At 45.0% G+C, this 18,497-nt stretch overlaps 1 protein-coding gene across 4 annotated transcripts in view; it reads left to right on the forward strand.

Moving 5' to 3' along the window:
* Positions 1–18,497, forward strand: part of LOC106582833 (ras association domain-containing protein 5) — a 49,312-nt gene that overhangs the window by 25,485 nt on the left and 5,330 nt on the right. For 2 of the 4 annotated variants that reach the window (XM_014166324.3, XM_014166326.3), the window contains exon 2: positions 2,300–2,424. In XM_014166324.3, coding sequence (XP_014021799.2) covers positions 2,300–2,424 — 125 coding nt within the window. Of the gene's footprint in view, positions 1–2,299; positions 2,425–8,329; positions 9,482–18,497 lie in introns of those variants that run through there. The other 2 variants (XM_045705152.2, XM_014166328.3) reach the window with 2 other exon arrangements.

Consider the following 18,497-nt stretch of genomic DNA (forward strand, 5'->3'; position numbering starts at 1 on the left):
GTCTTTGGGGGGCTTTGAGTCCTCTAATCCACTCTGAGCCTGTTTGGGACATTTAATTGCATCCCCCTCGGTGCTGCAGAGACACAGAGGCTGTCACGTTCATCTGCGTTCAGCCCTGTTCGGCTGCGTTCTTCTTCTTCTTCAGGCTGGAGTTATGAGAGTGTCTTTTATTCTCTTCTTAACGTGGCTTAGTCTGCACTCCCAGCTGAGCTCTTCAGGGTGCGACGCTTCATCAACATGCTGTGTGTGTGCAGAGTGAATACAGTATGTGTGACCATTATCAGACTGTACATTATCCTCCCCTGTTGACAGCAGTGTATCAGAGGCAGGGAGAGGAGGAACAGACAGACGCCCAGGCAGCTGTCCATCCCGCTGTGCTCTGAGACTTACGGAGCATCTATCTGTCAGACTGGATCCACCCTCCTGCTCCTCTGTCTCCGAGCCTGTTGACAGGCCAGGGTTGTTCACCTCTTAGATCTATAAATCACATCAACACTCAAACAAACAGGCCTCAACGGATCCTTATTATGGGAAGATTAGGTGCGGCGCCAGACCTACCCTGGTGAACGAGTAGAGTTCTGTCTGACGTGAGTGGGACAGATAGGGTGTCACTAATCCTGCGGGGTGAGATGTGAAGAGGAGGACCGGATGGGAGGGTCTCCTCCCACAATGCATTTCCCCTCTCTGAGTGTTTGGGCTGGCCTACTATCTCTTGCGCTCTCTCTCGTTCTCTCTCTCTGAGCTCTAGTTCCATCAACACTGAGAATCTCTTTCCCAGGCACCTCCCTCCTATAAGCACGGCATCCCACCCTGTGCCTCCCGCTGACGCGTCAGGCTCCTCCAGAAAGGATATTTTGCCTTGGCTACCGAGCTTCTGTGTAGCTGTCGAAGTGTGTCGCTTCTGACTGTTGACCCTTCTTTTTGTTTTAATGGGAGAGCAGGCTGTCGCTTTCCCTTCACAGATCAATCTCTTCCTTTCCTCTGCTCCTTTCCCCCTGACCTCAGATCTAAAAACATTCAGCAGTGACAGTCTTTTCTATGTGTACTGTGTTGTTGTTAGCGCCCCGCACTCGCTCATCTCTATCGGTGAGATTTAAGCTCTTTGGCTCCATCTAGTGACATCTGTCATAGAGCATCGCTGTACTTAAAGGGATAGTTCCCCTCAAAATCAGTGCTGTGTATAAAGCATACAGAGAGCAGCCTTCTAGGTGGCGTCACGTGAACACGTTTCTCAGGCAGAAGTCTGAACTGAACACAGGGGTACGTTAGCAGATTTGTCTGAGATATGGTGAAAATACACACGAGTCATTTGAATCTATTTCATCATTATTCCCCGAGAAATGATTTGTATGCGTGTGTTGTCGTAGTTAGATGTTGTTACATGTGTGTTGTATTGGAAAACGTCCCCAGACCTTGACTCATTCCTCTGCTCTGAGAGAGAGAGAGGTCTCTGCCTGCTGGCTACATGACTAGTATGTGATTCTTCAATAGACTCACACACAGAACAAGTGCACTCTGTCAGCATTACAGTACGCCACACAAAGACAAAGGTGATACAAATGGTCAAACAATGAATGAGGGGATTTGATTCAACTGGCCGGGGTTATACCGGGCTATGGTCCATCAGGTGACCGGACAAGGCGGTGAGGGAGTCCTGCCTTGCTCATATCGAACAGTTTTCATTGGGAAGGCAGATGAAGCGTTTAAAAATAAATAGAAAACAGTTTTCATTGGTACAGCAGATGAAGCGTTTAAAAATAAATAAAAAACAGTTTTCATTAGGAAGGCAGATGAAACATTTTAAAATATAAATAAATAAACAGTTTATTGGTAAGGCAGATGAAGAGATTAAAAATAAATAAAAAACTATCACTTTTGCATGTGAGAACACAGAATCCTTCTCATTACTCTCCAAGTCAGGCTGCTGAGGGGAGGACGGCTAATAATAATCCCTGGAATAGAGTCTATAGAATGTATTTGATACCGTTCCACTGATTCCGCTCCAGCCATTAACACGAGCCCGTCCTCCCCAATTAAGGTTCCAGCAACCTCCTGTGCCGACATCACTTTTATTTTTCAGCCAACTTCACCATCAGCCAGAACAAGGCACCTAGCTAAAGCCCAGAAGCCCAGTTCCAAAACAAATGCAATCCATTTTCATCTGGAGCAAACTACACCACCTGGGCCAGATGAATGGAATCCTCTCAGTTCCAAGGACAATATGTTATCATTGCTGCTCTCTAATTGGTGCCCTGTGTTTGAAACCAGTCATTGATTGGTCTGTTTATGTGTCCGTCAGACTGCAACTACACCTGTCACCAGGAGTGTGGAGGGCGGGTCCAGCTGGACTGCAACCAGAGAGACAGCAACCCACAGGAAACTACATCTCCCAGAAGACACTGCTCCACGCCTCCTCAGTACAAGGTAAGTCGGACCTAGAGCTAAATCAATTAGGTGTATACTGTGTGATGGGGGTAGTTGTAGGTCACGAGCTGTTTGACAGGCTGCTGCTGGTCCTGTTGGATGTGAAGGACTTGAGCTGATGACACACAGAAAGTCAATGCAGCAGACACACATTTGTTCTACTATCCTTGTGGGGATTGATTACCATTCAAAAACCTATTTTCCCTAAACCCTAACCCTAAATTGTAACACTGATTGTAACCCTAACACCTAAGCATTTTTCCCTGTGGGGACCGGCGAAAAGCCAAACACACACACACACACACACACACACACACACACACAGAGGAGACAAAGATATAACATCCACTCGATCACTATAGATTTTCTTCATTGATCCACTATTCTTGTGAGCGTGGCGCAGTGCTCTGCATGGTCAGGAGATTACCCTCAGCTTGTAAGCCTATTGTTTGTTTGTCCAGTCTGATCAACCAAGAAACAGATTGCTTATTCTTCCGGATAGTCACCATTTTTAAGTTTTAGTCGAGCACCCGATTCCCTTTTTTTGTTTATCTGGACTAAAGCGTTTGGGTATGCTTTTTGTTCCTTTTGTCTATAGTCTATATCATCACTGCTATATATTTCTCTCATACTGGTGGTTCCTCTCTCAGTGATGGGGTTAGTGTTTTAGTGTTTGGGATGGGATTTTCACCGGATTCATTTTGTTGAGTCTCGGGTTGTTATGAAACTAATAGGAATCCTCCCGAGGCCCTGCTTTCTTCATCACACTTTCTCTCTCTCTGTCACTCTCTCTCTCTGTCTCTCTGTCTCTCTCTCTGTCTCTCTCTCTGTCTCTCTCTCTCTCTTTGTCTCTCTCTCTCTCTTTGTCTCTTTGCATGCTCTTTGTGTTTATATAGCCTCTCTTTGGTGGACAGACACTGTGCTTTTAGCAAGCAAGCTGCTTTAGCTAACAGTGTGTATTATAGTGGCTGTCGGTCCCATGATGAAGGCTCTTGGTCAGATGAGTAGGGCTATATTCCTGGTTAAATTGTTGCCATAGAGTTAGGTATTAGAATACTAGAATGGCCATGAACCTTCGTATGACGGTCCAAAGGTCAGCCATGTTGGTCAGGGAGTTGGATAACCATGGTTTGCCAGTGCTGTGATCGTAAGATATTGTGTAAAACAATGAATGGGAAGAAGGTATCTGCACTGTATGTGTTAGGTAGCTAACCAGCCAGTTTTAGAGGAATGATGATTCCATACATTTTCCCAATGAACTGCCACTATACCAACATTCACAGAAATATAGTCAATCCACAGCATGAACCAGTATAAACTGTAATGCTAATAGTTATGACGATACTTTAGCTTTACTATTTGTATTTATTATGGATTATGGATCCCCAAGGCAGCAGCTATTCTTCCTGGGGTCCAGCAAAATGAAGGCAGGTATACAATTTAAAAAACATTACAATACATTCACAGATTTCACAACACACTGTGTGCCCTCAGGCACCTGCTCCACCTCTACCATACAAAATCCACGTGTATGTGTGTGTGTTTGCGTCTGTGCCTATGTTTGTGTTGCTTCATAGTCCCTGTTCCATAAAGTGTATTTTTATCCGTTTTTTAAAGTCTAATTTTACTGCTTGCATCAGTTACTTGATGTGGAATAGAGTTCCACGTAGTAATGGCTCTATGTAGTACTGTGTGCCTCCCATAGTCTGTTCTGGACTTGGGGACTGTGAAGAGACCTCTGGTGGCATGTCTTGTGAGGTATGCATGGGTGTCTGAGCTGTGTGCCAGTAGTTCAGACAGACAGCTCTGTGCATTCAACATGTTTTACCGCTCATAAATACAATTAATCATGATGTCAATCTTTCATCCAGTTTGAGCCAGGAGAGATTGACATGCATATTATTAATCTTCGCTCTCTGTGTACGTCCAAGGGCCAGCTGTGCTGCCCTGTTCTGAGCCAACTGCAATTTTCCTAAATCCCTCTTTGTGGCACCTGACCACACGACTGAACAGTAGTCCAGGTGCGACAAAACTAGGACCTGTAGGACCTGCCTTGTTGATAGTGTTGTTAAGAAGGCAGAGCAGCGCTTTATTACGGACAGACTACTCCCCATCTTAGCTACTACTGCATCAATATGTTTTGACCGTGACAGTTTACAATCCAGGGTTACTTCAAGCAGTTTAGTCTCCTCAACTTGCTAAATTTCCACATTATTCATTACAAGATTTAGTTGAGGTTTAGGGTTTAGTGAATGATTTGTCCCAAGTACAATGCTTTTAGTTTTAGAAATATTTAGGGCTAACTTATTCCTTGCCACCCACTCTGAAACTAACTGCAGCTCTTTGAGTGTTGCAGTCATTTCAGTCGCTGTAGTAGCTGACGTGTGTTCAGACATCCGCATACAAAGACACACTTCACTCAAATAACTATAATTCCATTACACAATTTCTGATGCATAACGCGCCTTCCATTTTATTTTCCTGCATAAGTAAAGGCAGGAAATGTATCACCTATGCCTCTACAGCCATTCATTCCAACTAGACTAGTTTTGGATTCCTCCCTGACCAAGATGGCCGCCATTATGAAACTTTGAGGGTTTATGACATAGTCCCTCTAGGAATTTAATAAGACCTCTAACGGTTCTTGGCCTCTGTGAGCACAGATACATTAGATGTTTGTCTGCCTACACTGCCTACTACATGGAAGCACACACACATGCGCCCGAACACAAGACATGCACACACACTCACACAGACACCAGAAGAGGCTTTCTCACAATCCTGCTTTCGTGTTAGCAGACTCCGATCTTGCTGATTTAGCTATCGAGGTCATACATATTTTCAGGTGTTCACGCACGCACATGAAGTATAACTGTATCTCTCTCTCTATCAAATGAATATCTGGCCTTTAACTGAGGGTGTCTATGTGTGAGCACGTGTAAATGTGGGCCTGCGTGTTTCTGTTGTGATACTGGCACCTCTGCTCTCAAAGCCCACACACTCCGGCACTGCCTAGAGTGAGCCAGATAACACACACACACACACACACACACACACACACACACACACACACACACATCTCTATCAGTGTGTAACGAGTACGCTGGCAACTGTGTAGCCATGCCTAGCGGTCAAATACTACACTGCTACCATGGAACACACACACACACACACACAATGTAATCTGCTCCCACACATGGGAGAGAGGGAATGAGCGAATGGGAGAAATAGCTTGACAGAATGTCGATGGGGTGACCTTGCAAACGTCACTAGAGTGAAAAAATAGACCCCTTATCCAAGTGTGGTGCTCATGTAGTACAAGTGCAATGTGCTACAGTGACAAAGACCTGTGTGTTAGAGCTGAGGGCTGCAGTGGAGGGCCAGTTGATTATCTCTGTAACCTGGAGTCATGTTAAACTCTTGTCTGGTGTGCAGGCTGCCCGGTGTCTTGGCCTCCAGTCTGACTCAGAGGCTGTAATGGTCATCTCGGCTGGAGGAGTACACTATTACTGCACCAGAGACCTGATGAGAGATGACCGCTCACATCTCAAGGCTCTTCTCCCTTGTCAGCGCTATACTCTCTCTCTCTCTTCCCTCTCTCTCTCTCTCTTTTCCTCTCCCTCCCGCTTTCTCTTTTGTGCTTACACCAGCAGAGATCGATTCCCCCTTTTCGTCAATAGCTCCACATACCCATTGTGTTTCATTGAGTCAGACTGGAGCCTAGTAAGGGTTGGCTGGGCTTTATCGACTCTGGGGAAAGGTAGGGGTTTTGGGGGGGGGGCTGAGATGGGATGGGGGCGTGGTCTGTCAATGAGCTCCTCTCAACCTCCCCACCACCCACTGTCCCCATCTGTCTCGCTCTGTCCCCATCCTTCTCCCTCCACAGTGATGATGGTAATGGTGTTGAGGGCTGTCTCTGCTGGAAGACTAATCTGTCTTCAGCTGATACTGACCTGGAGAGAGGCAGACAGCTCTCTGCCTGTCTGTGGTTACCACTGCAGAGAAACAGACAGCTCTCTGTCTGTCTGTGGTTACCACTGCAGAGAAACAGACAGCTCTCTGCCTGTCTGTGGTTACCACTGGAGAGAGACAGACAGCTCTTTACCTGTCTGTGGTTACCCCTGGAGAGAGACAGACAGCTCTCTGTTTGTCTGTGGTTACCCCTGGAGAGAGACAGACAGCTCTCTGTCTGTCTGTGGTTACCCCTGGAGAGAGACAGACAGCTCTCTGTCTGCCTGTGGTTAGCACTGGAGAGAGACAGACGGCTCTCCCAACAATCTTTCAGAATGTAATGAAAGTCTGACAGGGGGGATGGCTTGATGAGATGGACAGGCTCCCTCTCTTTAATGGAGGATATGTCTCCTCTGACGGAACAGCCTCCCTCTCTTTAATGGAGGGTATGTCTCCTCTGACGGAACAGCCTCCCTCTCTTTAATGGAGGATATGTCTCCTCTGACGGAACAGCCTCCCTCTCTTTAATGGAGGGTATGTCTCCTCTGACGGAACAGCCTCCCTCTCTTTAATGGAGGGTATGTCTCCTCTGACGGAACAGCCTCCCTCTCTTTAATGGAGGGTATGTCTCCTCTGACGGAACAGCCTCCCTCTCTTTAATGGAGGGTATGTCTCCTCTGACGGAACAGCCTCCCTCTCTTTAATGGAGGGTATGTCTCCTCTGACGGAACAGCCTCCCTCTCTTTAATGGAGGGTATGTCTCCTCTGACGGAACAGCCTCCCTCTCTTTAATGGAGGGTATGTCTCCTCTGACGGAACAGCCTCCCTCTCTTTAATGGAGGGTATGTCTCCTCTGACGGAACAGCCTCCCTCTCTTTAATGGAGGGTATGTCTCCTCTGACGGAACAGCCTCCCTCTCTTTAATGGAGGATATGTCTCCTCTGACGGAACAGCCTCCCTCTCTTTGACAGACTGACAGAGTCCACCTGAACAGCTGTTGGTCAATTGATTGTTTTAATGAATAACCTGCTGTATGCCTTGAGTTGGTTGTGATTTAGAGAAAGACCGTAGCTAGATATTGTTCTCTGACTTAGATGTACACGCACGCACGCACGCACGCACTCACTCATACACACACACGTACACACGCGCACACACACGTACACACACACACACTATTATTTGGTAGTCCATCTCTATTTTGACAGGGGCATTAGCTGGACCCTGTTCATATGGTCAAGACCAGGGCCAGAGAGCAGAGGGTACAGGTCAGGGGTCAACGAAAGGTTAGAGGTCATCTTCATCACTGACCCCTGGGTGACGATCACGCGACCTCCACGCTTGGTTTCTCCTGAAACCAACAGACAATAGTACCCATGTTTACAATTCCTCTTTATGGAACTAGACCTCATGAAGTTCTGAGATTTCTGTTCTTGATCATTGCCAGTGCTTGACTTGGAATGAAGTAGGTGCCAGTACTCATTTTGGGTGCTGGTACTGTTTATATTTAGGTACAGGAACTCCACAATAATGTTGAGCTAATATTCTATAAGAGGTACAAGAACCCAAGCAGTAGAACCTGGACTTGGTTCCGCTGTGTTTCTGAGCATGTTGACAAGAGTGTATGTATAATGCAGTAAGATGATCAGTACTCTGCTCTTCTCCCGGTCGTTATAAATCTGGAGGTTTCTTTCATGCAGCATTGGTAGCACTAAGGCAGAGCACAGCAGCCATGTTACTGAGTGGCTTCCTGCTCATGCATATCAGGTGTTATGAGCTACGAGACCGCATCTCTCTCTCTCTCTCTCTCTCTCTCTCTCTCTCTCTCTCTCTCTCTCTCTCTCTCTCTCTCTCTCTCTCTCAGGATGTGGCTGAGCTGGGTGCCGTTGCTTGCAGGAAGGGAGAGAATGGGGGGGGAGGGTGTTTTTGTAGCTCTGCAGAAAGCTCGTTGGCAGATAACAGACTCAACCACAGATGGTTGAGCAAGGCTGCATGAAAGAGAGAGGGAGAGAGAGCAAAGCGAACGCAAACGGAGAGCGAGCGAGTGGGAGGTGCAGCGCAAAGGCTTCTCTGTTAGTCCGTGAGTCTGAGAAGAAGAGAGGAGAAGAGAGGAGAAACCGCTGAATGTCAGAAGCCTGCAGCAGCCGAGGTCTCTTCCCAAAGAACCAAGGACTACACAGACATACAGCACAGGCCCACTGCAGTCTGGAGCCACAGACCTGAACTACAGTTACCGGAGTGTATGTGTGTGAGAGAGCCTGTCAGAGTAATTGATGTGAGCGTGTGTCTGAATGGGTAAGCAGCAGTAGCCTGCTGAAGTAATTTGTGTGTGTGTGTGTGTGTGTGTGTGTGTGTGTGTGTGTGTGTGTGTGTGTGTGCGCGTGTGCACCCATTCACAGTTCTTATTAGCTGACCAGCACACACAGCTGCAGGGCAGGAGGGGGTTGAAGGGGCAGTGTGTGTGTGTGTGTGTGTGAGGCATGCAGGTGAGCAGGGTTAATTGACTCTGTGACACCAACGTGTGTGTACAGTATGTGTGTGTGTGTGTGTGATATCGGGATCAGAGCACACACACGACAGGAGGAAGTGACACGCCTCTTCTCGCGCTCTCGGATTTCCTGAAGCCTCTCCGGTGGCACGAGGAGCGCTGGTAGGACCCGACTCTGAGCTGACCTCACCCCTGATTCTGGAGCCCAACTAGGGTACCTACAGACACAAGACTGTGGAGGACTGGCAGTGGATGTTTGGAATCGAGAGGTGCCACTTGGACTGTGTGTCCCTATACGTGTGTCCCTATACTGACCTACTGAGGTGACTGACTGTGAACGCATAGTGGATGTGAAGAGCTCTGGGACTGTGAGCATTGTGAACCGTGAGTGTGGCTGAATGCCTCTACAGATAGAGTATTTCCCCCTTGGGGACAATCAGGTTTCCTCCTGCTGCTCTGCTGCGTGTCTATAGGCAGCGAGGGCTCGTATTTAACTCCTAAATGACTGGCAGCAACAGCATGAGCAGCGGCTACTGCAGTCTGGACGAGGAGGGCGAAGACTTCACCTTCTTCACCGCAAAGTCCACCTTCTTCCGCCAGCCCCCAAAGCTGGTTAAGGTACGACAGAGATTTTTTTTAAAGATGGAGGGAGGGGAGTAGGGGCATGTTTCGATTCATGTTGTGTCCATTTTTGATGCCTGAAAAAGGAGAAGCGTTGAGTTAAGAGGAAGTGTGTGTAACACTATGTGGATGGTCCATCTCTAGAGGCTCTACAGACTATCAGTTAGTTGAAATGTTACTATCTGCTAGCCCTAACCCTTATTCCTAACTGTAATCTTAGCAAGCATTTGCTTATCAACAAATAGGTTGACCATCTGTAGAGCATCTTCAGATAGAATATCCGGACTATCCAAATAAAGTGTGACTGTTTGTGTTTTACTGTGTGTGTGTGTGTGTGTGTGACAGAGAGGTGTGCCTGCATTCGATCAGCTATCCATGCAGCATCCCTTGTAGGAGCTAGCCCCTCTAGGACAGTTCTTCATGGCTTAAAACGCAAAGGACTGCATAGCAGCAAGATGGTAATAGTTCATCGACAGCCCTCGCCTGTCGCTGTTTCCGTAGTAACAGGGAAGTTAGTTAAATAGTTAGACACTCGTTGTTCAGTGTGAGTTTTGCTATAGGTCTCTCTGTCATTCTGGCTCTTCCACGTTCTTTCTTTTCGCTCAGCATAATTCAGCTGGTCAATGTGACCATGGCAACGGCGGATCTCACTGATTCTGCTTTGGGATCAGAACTCCACAGGAGCGCGCGTGCGCGCAAACACACACTTCAATGTTGCAGTGGTGATGCCGTTTTTGGAGCTTGTTGGTCTGTCCGTGTAAATAGTGAGCAGTTGTATAACATAGGACTGCAACTGTGTCGGTGTCAAGTTACAGAATAAAATGGACTAAACACCCCCACTGGAAGATTGTTCTTAAGGCTTTTAACGGGCTACATGACCTCTCTCACACACACACACACACACACACACACACACACACACACACACACACACACACACACACACACACACACACACACACACACACACACACACACACACACACACACACACACACACACACACACACTTATATATATATATACATACACACACACACACACACACACACACACACACACACACTTATATATATATATATACATACACACACACACAGAGCCGTAGGAAGGAAACGTTTGCTGATTAGGACAGAGGACATAGAGATGCTGTTGTTTTACAAACACACACACACAGACACATACACTTACACAGATACACACACACACACACACACACACAGACACTTACACACAGGCCTTTGTCAGTGTGATCTCAATACCTGCAGTGCCTCTGCTCTCTGGTTTGGAAAGAGCACCATCATTAAATAATTCAGCCCTAGCCCTGTGTCTGTCTGTTTGGAGTTTGGGTTGCCAGGTTGGAGACTGTTGAAGGTCGGTTACTTTGGAAGGCCAGAGTGGAGATTGTTGTGACCCAAAAACAAAGGACCCAGTCTTAAACCACGACCCAAAGTTTCCAATTCCCCATAAACTGTAAGAACGATACCGTGCAGTAGCAACAGTCTCTCTGTACAGGAAAACCACACTGTCACTCACTAACGTTTGAATATGAAAAACAGACATGCAAATATAGGAAAGCCACAGTTTGCTTGTACTCTCTGACACAATCTACTAGAGCGCGTGTCAGTTTACTCTTGTTGTTGTCTACAATGGCGCCAGCCACAGATCTAAAATCAGCCTAGAATCAGCTCTCCAAACCCTAACCCTGACCATAGTGGGGGAAAACCAGGGTCTAGGGGCTCCCCAGCCCTACTCCATCAACTTAACGGACATGGCAGTTTCACTGCTGCGGATTCCAGCTTTAATGACCTCTGAACTGGAAGCACTTTGCCTCCCACAGAAGAAACACAGAAGGAATGGCGCCAATGCAAACCCAGATAAACAGACACATTTACATGCATTCATAAACTCTCTCCCTCTCGACCGCTGTCTCACTCACCCTAGCTGAGTGTTAAAGCTGGCTGATCTGGAGCAATAGGCTCATCTCATGGCATAATTCACATAGAAAAGAGGACCTCTAATCTCCTCCCTCCTGTCCTGATGAGCATGTTCATCAGTGTGTGTGTGTGTGTGCGTGGATCAGTGTGTGTGTGGTTACCGCTGTGGAGCGCTCCCTTGCTCTAAAGGGAGCTTTGATGCCGTGGAAATGAATGAATGAATTAATTAATAAATTAGTAAAATCACCGGTGTTTATAATTAATGTTACACACACACACACACACACACACACACACACACACGTGTCTACGTGTGCTTGTGTGTGTGTCTGTCTGTGTCTGCGCACACTGAGCCGTGAAATGGAATCAGTGCTGGGGCTGGATCATGTGTTTGTTCCATTCGACACTTGACCCACTAACAGAGCTCAGCTAAGGTGCGCCAGCAGGAGTGCGAGTGTGTATTTGTGTCTGTCTGGCGCTTGCTGATCACAGGAGAAGCGAACGTGATTGGGGGAGATACGACACTGGATGAAAGTATGAAACTAGTAGCACAGGGAAACGCGCACACCTGGTCTACCGTAAATGGCGTCTGTGAGATGGGAAATGAGGCGTGGGTTAGAACTTCCATTACAGGATCTGTGCCTCTCTCTTCCCCTCCCTCCCTCACTCAGTCACTCCCTTATGTCACCTCCACTGCTCATTATCCTAGCAGCACTCTGCTATCGCAGCTGTCACAGCTCATCTACAGGAGTTAACTTGGCTATCAGAGACTTGGGGAGCTAAGTGTGGTCTCCTCTCCTGTGTGCCTCCTTTACTGGAGCAGTCTGCTCAGGGCTCAGTGGTTTTGTAGACCGCCGTTATACCAGCCCAGATCCATTTCAGAGAGATCGTTTCATCGAATTGTACGTGGGTTTCATTCTCTGTGATGTCTGTATGGCAGTATTGTGGGATATGAGTCCTCTACAGGCTCACTCTAGACCGTAATGGCTACAGCGGTGCGTGACACCAGGGGTGTTGTGTTACCTGATCACGTCCAACGACCATGTGCCACTACAGGAAGTGGGTTTTGTGTTGCCGTGGTAACGATGACGTGTAGAACTGGAGCATAGCGGCTCAAGTGCAAAGGCGTACTTTGCTTTTTATAAAATAAAAAATATCAGATTTGTCTGCTCAGCCCACATGCCCACACTCTCTATGTATGTAATGTATACCATAACTATGTATTTATACTATGATCCTCCCATTATATGGAATGCCCACCGCCTTCATATGTCATGTCTGCTAAAATGTTTTACTTGGTTCTTCAATGATAGACGGAACAGATAAGGTTAACTTTGATTCTATACAAGTAAAGACGGGCTCCATGATGGGGGGAAAAGCATATGTTTCTTGAACATTTAAAGAGATTGTCAGCAGATGTGGTTTTCTTGCTAGAGTTACATTTAAAAAAAATGAAATTGAACATTTAAAGAGGAGCTGGGTTGGAGAGGCCTATGCTGCCACCTACTGTAGTAGGTGTAGGCATCCTGATAAATAAGAATACACCATTTTCCGTTATATCCCAGCACATGGACCAAGAAGGCCATTTTCTAATGATGAATTGTACCTTACATGGTGAAAATTACTCATTGATTTCATTGTATATTCCACCAGCGACAAATCTGCTGGTTTCAGATAGAAATCAAGCTATATTAGATTAAATCCAGACAGGGCTGTCCCTTCTCCCCCTTCCTGTATGCACTGGCAATTTTTCCGATTGCAGAAAGAATTAGACAGGACCCAAATGTAAACATGATTATAAACTAAAATTATTTGCAAATGATCTCCTGATATACCTGACCAATTTTGAAAACTCAATGCCACCTTTGCTAAAACTATTTCCAGAATCCTCAAAAATCTCAGGATAAAAAATGAACATGGAAAACCCCCCAAAATAATGGCAATAGGAAAACGAAAATAAATAACTCACGATCTACAGCAATCCTTTAAGTGGACCACAAAAAATGACATACTTAGGATGCTTAATAAGTGACAACAAACAACAAATATATAAAGATAACTTTATTCCATTACTCAACAATATGAAAGCAGATCTGATTAAATGGGATAATCTTCCCATAAATGTTACGGGTAGAATAAACCTCTTTAGAATGGCATGGCTGCCAAAGGTTTTGTAATTATTTTCTGTAATACTAATTACCCCACCGAAGACACAAAAAAGTATACTCTGTCATAGGACTTTTATATGGGCAAATAAAATGAATAGAATAAAAAGGAAGTTTTACATCTTCTTAAGTCGGAGAGTGGTTGTAACCTTCCAGATGTTGAATTGTATCAAGGCTTCTACTTGCGACCATACAGTTAAATGCACTAAAGAGGAATAATGGGTACATATTGAAGATGTGCATGTTCGTCCCCAGAATCCTTTTCTGTTTTTTAAACGATAAAGCTAAGCACATTAACAACTTCATAGTTAAGAACACTATAGCAACATGGAAGAAAATGAAACGTATTCTACAAAAACCAATATCCCTTCCTAAAAACAATACTTGGTAGCTTTTCAGAATTCACCAATAAATTTGTCCACATAGAAGACTAAAGGCATAGAAATTGTAAATGACTTGGTTAAAGGAAATGCATTTATTTCCATGACATTATTAAAAAGTCATTTTGGACTAACCAATAATACAGTATATAGATAGTTTCAAATACATACAACTTTGACATCTTTTGGACATCAGAGCAACCTTGAGGGAAAAGGATCTTCATATTATAGGAAGTATATACAAAACCTTGCAGAGAGCATATCAAACTGACAATCTCTTAGAAAAAAATATCAACTATTGTAACCAAGACTTAAAAAGAACTGATGTTGGTGCAATATGTAGGGAAAGTTTGAGCATAACTAACGACGTTACAGTTAATGAAAATGTACACTTAATCCAGTGTAAAATAATGTATAGAATTTATTATACGAGGCAAAATTCTCATTCTACATATACAACAGCAGAGTCTTGTCTTCAGTGTAAAACTAAAGACTCAATAATCCATGCTTTTTGGGAACGCTGTAAAGTCTGGAAGTTGTGGAAGGAGCTAGAAAGTTAGCTGTCAGAAGTATTACAATGTAAACTTACTTTGTAATCTGTCTGTCTGCATATTTCAAGACATGCCATATGGAGGTGCAGTGAGATACCAGATGGGATGGCTGATTCTCTCCTCAATCAATCATCTTGAAAAAATGTATTCTAAAAGCAATCAATCCGCCATCATTAACACAATGGAAAAATCAAGCCCGTGGGCTATGGAGAGAAACAAAATGGTTCAGTTTCAGGCCATGTGGCGGAAAGGGATTCGGGCGCTGGAGATGGGGGGGGGTGTGCTAGTGGGTCTGGCAGGTGTGATGTGGTTGATGTTTTTATGATGTCATTTGTATGTGTACGTTGTCTATTGTTTATAAAAAACTTTTTTAAGTAAAAAGAAAGACCTAGCGTTCTGAGACACAGTCCGAGATGAGGGTGCAGCTCAGGTTAGGGTTAGCTAATCAAGTAGACGCCCACAGACATCACTTTAAAGTTCTATTTTTGGAAAATGTTTATGACACTAAAGTGCTGGAACCTTCTGTAAGCTGGTATCTGAGCCACGGAGTACCCAGGCGAATATGAGTCATCACCTTTTACCGTTGTGGGGAAAGTTTAGTAAATGTTGAATGTCAAGCTGTTCTGTTTATTGCGTAAGCTACAGTAAAAGGTCTGAATCTTTTTTGTAATGGTTCTGGGGCAACACTGCAGCCTCAGATGACACTGGATGTGTCCGAATACCCATACTAGCGTACTACATATTTAAACGGTATATTATGTACTTATTGCCGCATACTATTTAGCATATACTATTTAGTAAAAAGTATGCCGTATGCCATGGCCGCAACACAGTAGCAGCTCCTGACTGGCTGAGTAGGTGGGGTGGGGGTGGGGGTGGGGACGAGTGCGATGGGTTTTTCAAAATTCAACAGACGTGCATCACATTTAACCAGCCTGATAATAGCTCATTTCCAATTCCATTCATTTTCTCTAAACTCTGAATAGGAATGGAGTTTTAGGCCTACTCAGGCTGGTTATAGTCAGATTATTACATTCAACCTATAACGTAGCCCATATAGCCCATCTATCCTAATTAAAAAGGACTGAAGACAGAAACAGATCGTTTGGTTCCATTACAACATATTTATTCGTGAAACCAAAGTGTTCTAACATACAGTACCAGTCATAAGTTTGGACACAACTACTCATTCAAGGGTTTTTCTTTATTTTGACTATTTTCTACATTGACAAATAGTGAAGACACAGTATATTTTGTATTTGAGATTCTTCAAAGAATCCACCCTTTGCTATGATGACTGCTTTGTACACTCTTGACATTCTTTCAACCAGCTTCATGAGGTAGTCAGCTGGAATGCGTTTCAATTAACAGGTGTGCCTTGTTAATTTGTGGAATTCCTTTCCTTCTTAATGTGTTTGAGCCAATCAGTTGTGTTGTGAGAAGGTAGAGGGGTATTCAGAAGATGGCCCTATTTGGTAAAAGACCAAGTCCATATTATGGCAAGAACAGCACAAATAGCAAAGAGAAACGGCAGTCCATCATTACTTTAAGATATGAAGGTCAGTCAATCCAGATAATGTCAAGAACTTTTAAAGTTTCTTCAAGTGCAGTCTCAAAAACCATCAAACACTATGATGAAACAAGCTCTCATGAGGACCGCCACAGGAAAGGAAGACCCAGAGTCACCTCTGCTGCAGAAGATAAGTTCATTAGAGTTACCTGCCTCAGAAATCGGCAGTTAACTGCACCTCAGATTGCAGCCCAAATAAATGCTTCACAGGGTTTGATCCTGTCAAAGTGGGAGCAACAACAACCTCCAATGTGTGAGCCATGTGCACTTTCCCTGGCTGTGGATGTCTGGGAGCCCTGGGTCTGAGTTTGGGTTTTCTGGTTTACTTTCCCTGGCTGTGGATGTCTGGGAGCCCTGGGTCTGAGTTTGGGTTTTCTGGTTTACTTTCCCTGGCTGTGGATGTCTGGGAGCCCTGGGTCTGAGATTGGGTATTCTGGTTTACTTTCTCTGGCTGTGGATGTTTGGGAGCCCTGGGTCTGAGTTTGGGTTTTCTGGTTTACTTTCCCTGGCTGTGGATGTCTGGGAGCCCTGGGTCTGAGTTTGGGTTTTCTGGTTTACTTTCTCTGGGCCTGAGCTCTGTGTGGGTTTGGTCGGCCATGAACCCGGCAGGGGTGAAGGGTTCAGTATTGTCCTACTATTCTATTGTCCTCTGACCATTCTCTCTCTCTCTCTCACTTCTAGAGGAATGCACAGAGGGGAGGGAGATAACTATATTTAGCAGTTAGGAAACATCAAGCCACAAACACAAGAATTCCTGAGAGACTTGATAGTTTTCAAGAACTAAGAACTAGCGAAGGAGGATTTTTCAACTCTGACCCTGGAATCTTGTATCTCAGCCTCATGGCAAAATGTGTAGAATAGCAGGAAATTAGCTTTAAAACTGCAAAATGTTCTCATCTTCATGGCAAAATCAAATCAAATTGTATTTGTCACATGTGCCAAATACAACCGGTGTAGATTTGACCGTGAAATGCTTACTTACGAGCCCTTTACCAACAATGCAGAGTTAAAAAGTAAGAAAAGATTAGCAAATAAGATTTGTTTTACATTTTTTTAACAATAACGAGGCTATATACAAGGAGTACCGGTACTGAGTCAATGTGCAGGGGTACGAGGTAGTTGACATAACTGTGGTAATAAGTACATTTAGATTGAGGTGACTAGACAATCAGGATAGATAACAGAGTACAGCAGCGTATGTGAAGAGTGTGTCTGTGTGAGTGTGTGTGGCGTCAATATGCGCGTGTGTGTGTTGTGTGTGTGTGTGAGCATATGTAGTGTGAGCGTGTGTGTGTGTGTGTGTCGGAGTGTCAGTGTAGTATGTATGAGTGTATGGGTAGAGTACAGTGAGTGTGCATAGAGCCAGTGCAAGAATGTCAGTAGAAAAAAAGAACTGCGAGAGAGTGCATGAGCACTCTTTCTCCCTCTCCATCAGCTCCATTCAAATTGCATCCAAAATAGATCATCATGTTCTAGATTGATACAGTATATAGCCCTATATATAGATGTCCTAGCCTACCTATTTCAGGTAATACATTCATTGCAGTATTATATTTAGCTAATTAATGATGGGTTAAGCATAATACACTTCTAACTTATAGCCTCTGTCTCTTGGCAATACACACCTGTGCTCCGCTGGCCTCTCATTAAAGAAACGCTCCTTAGCTCTTGGAGTCCCATGCAGGAAAAGCTAGACGAGCATAATTTCTAGACGAGCATAATTTCTTACAACAATAGACTACTCGAAGAGGGACGCAAGCTCTTTTTTGCTGAATGTTAAATACAGTGGCCAGTAGAACTCACTGGTAGTTTGAAAGAAGAGCGAACGCGCTAGGTTATATCAGTTGTTTATTCACACCCATGAACGTCCTATCTTCGTGAAGGGAAGCGAAAGCCTTCTGCATCTAATTCTAGTCCTATATTATTCAAGGATGTCATTAGTATTCAGACCCTTTACTCAGTACTTTGTTGAAACACCTTTGACAGCGGTTGCAGCATTGAGTCTTCTTGGGTATGACGCTACAAGCTTGGCAAACCTGTATTTGGGGAGTTTCCCCCAATCTTCTCTGCAGATCCTCTCTAGCTCTGTCAGGTTGGATGGGAAGCGTTGCTGCATAGCTATCTTCAGGTCTCTCCAGAGACGTTCGATCGGGTTCAAGTCCGGGCTCTGGCTGGGCCACTCAAGGACATTCAGAGACTTGTCCTGAAGCCACTCCTGCGTTGTCTTGGCTGTGTGCTTAGGGTCGTTGTCCTGTTGGAAGGTGATCCTTCACCTCAGTCTGAGGTCCTGAGCGCTCTGGAGCAGGTTTTCATCAAGGGTGTCTCTGTACTTTGCTCCGTTCATTTTTGCCTCAACCCTGACTAGTCTCCCAGTCCCTGCCATCTGAATACTTTATGAAGACTCGATGCA

Source organism: Salmo salar, chromosome 22, assembly GCF_965601325.2.
Source record: "Salmo salar chromosome 22, fSalSal1, whole genome shotgun sequence".
NCBI classification, from domain to species: domain Eukaryota; kingdom Metazoa; phylum Chordata; class Actinopteri; order Salmoniformes; family Salmonidae; genus Salmo; species Salmo salar.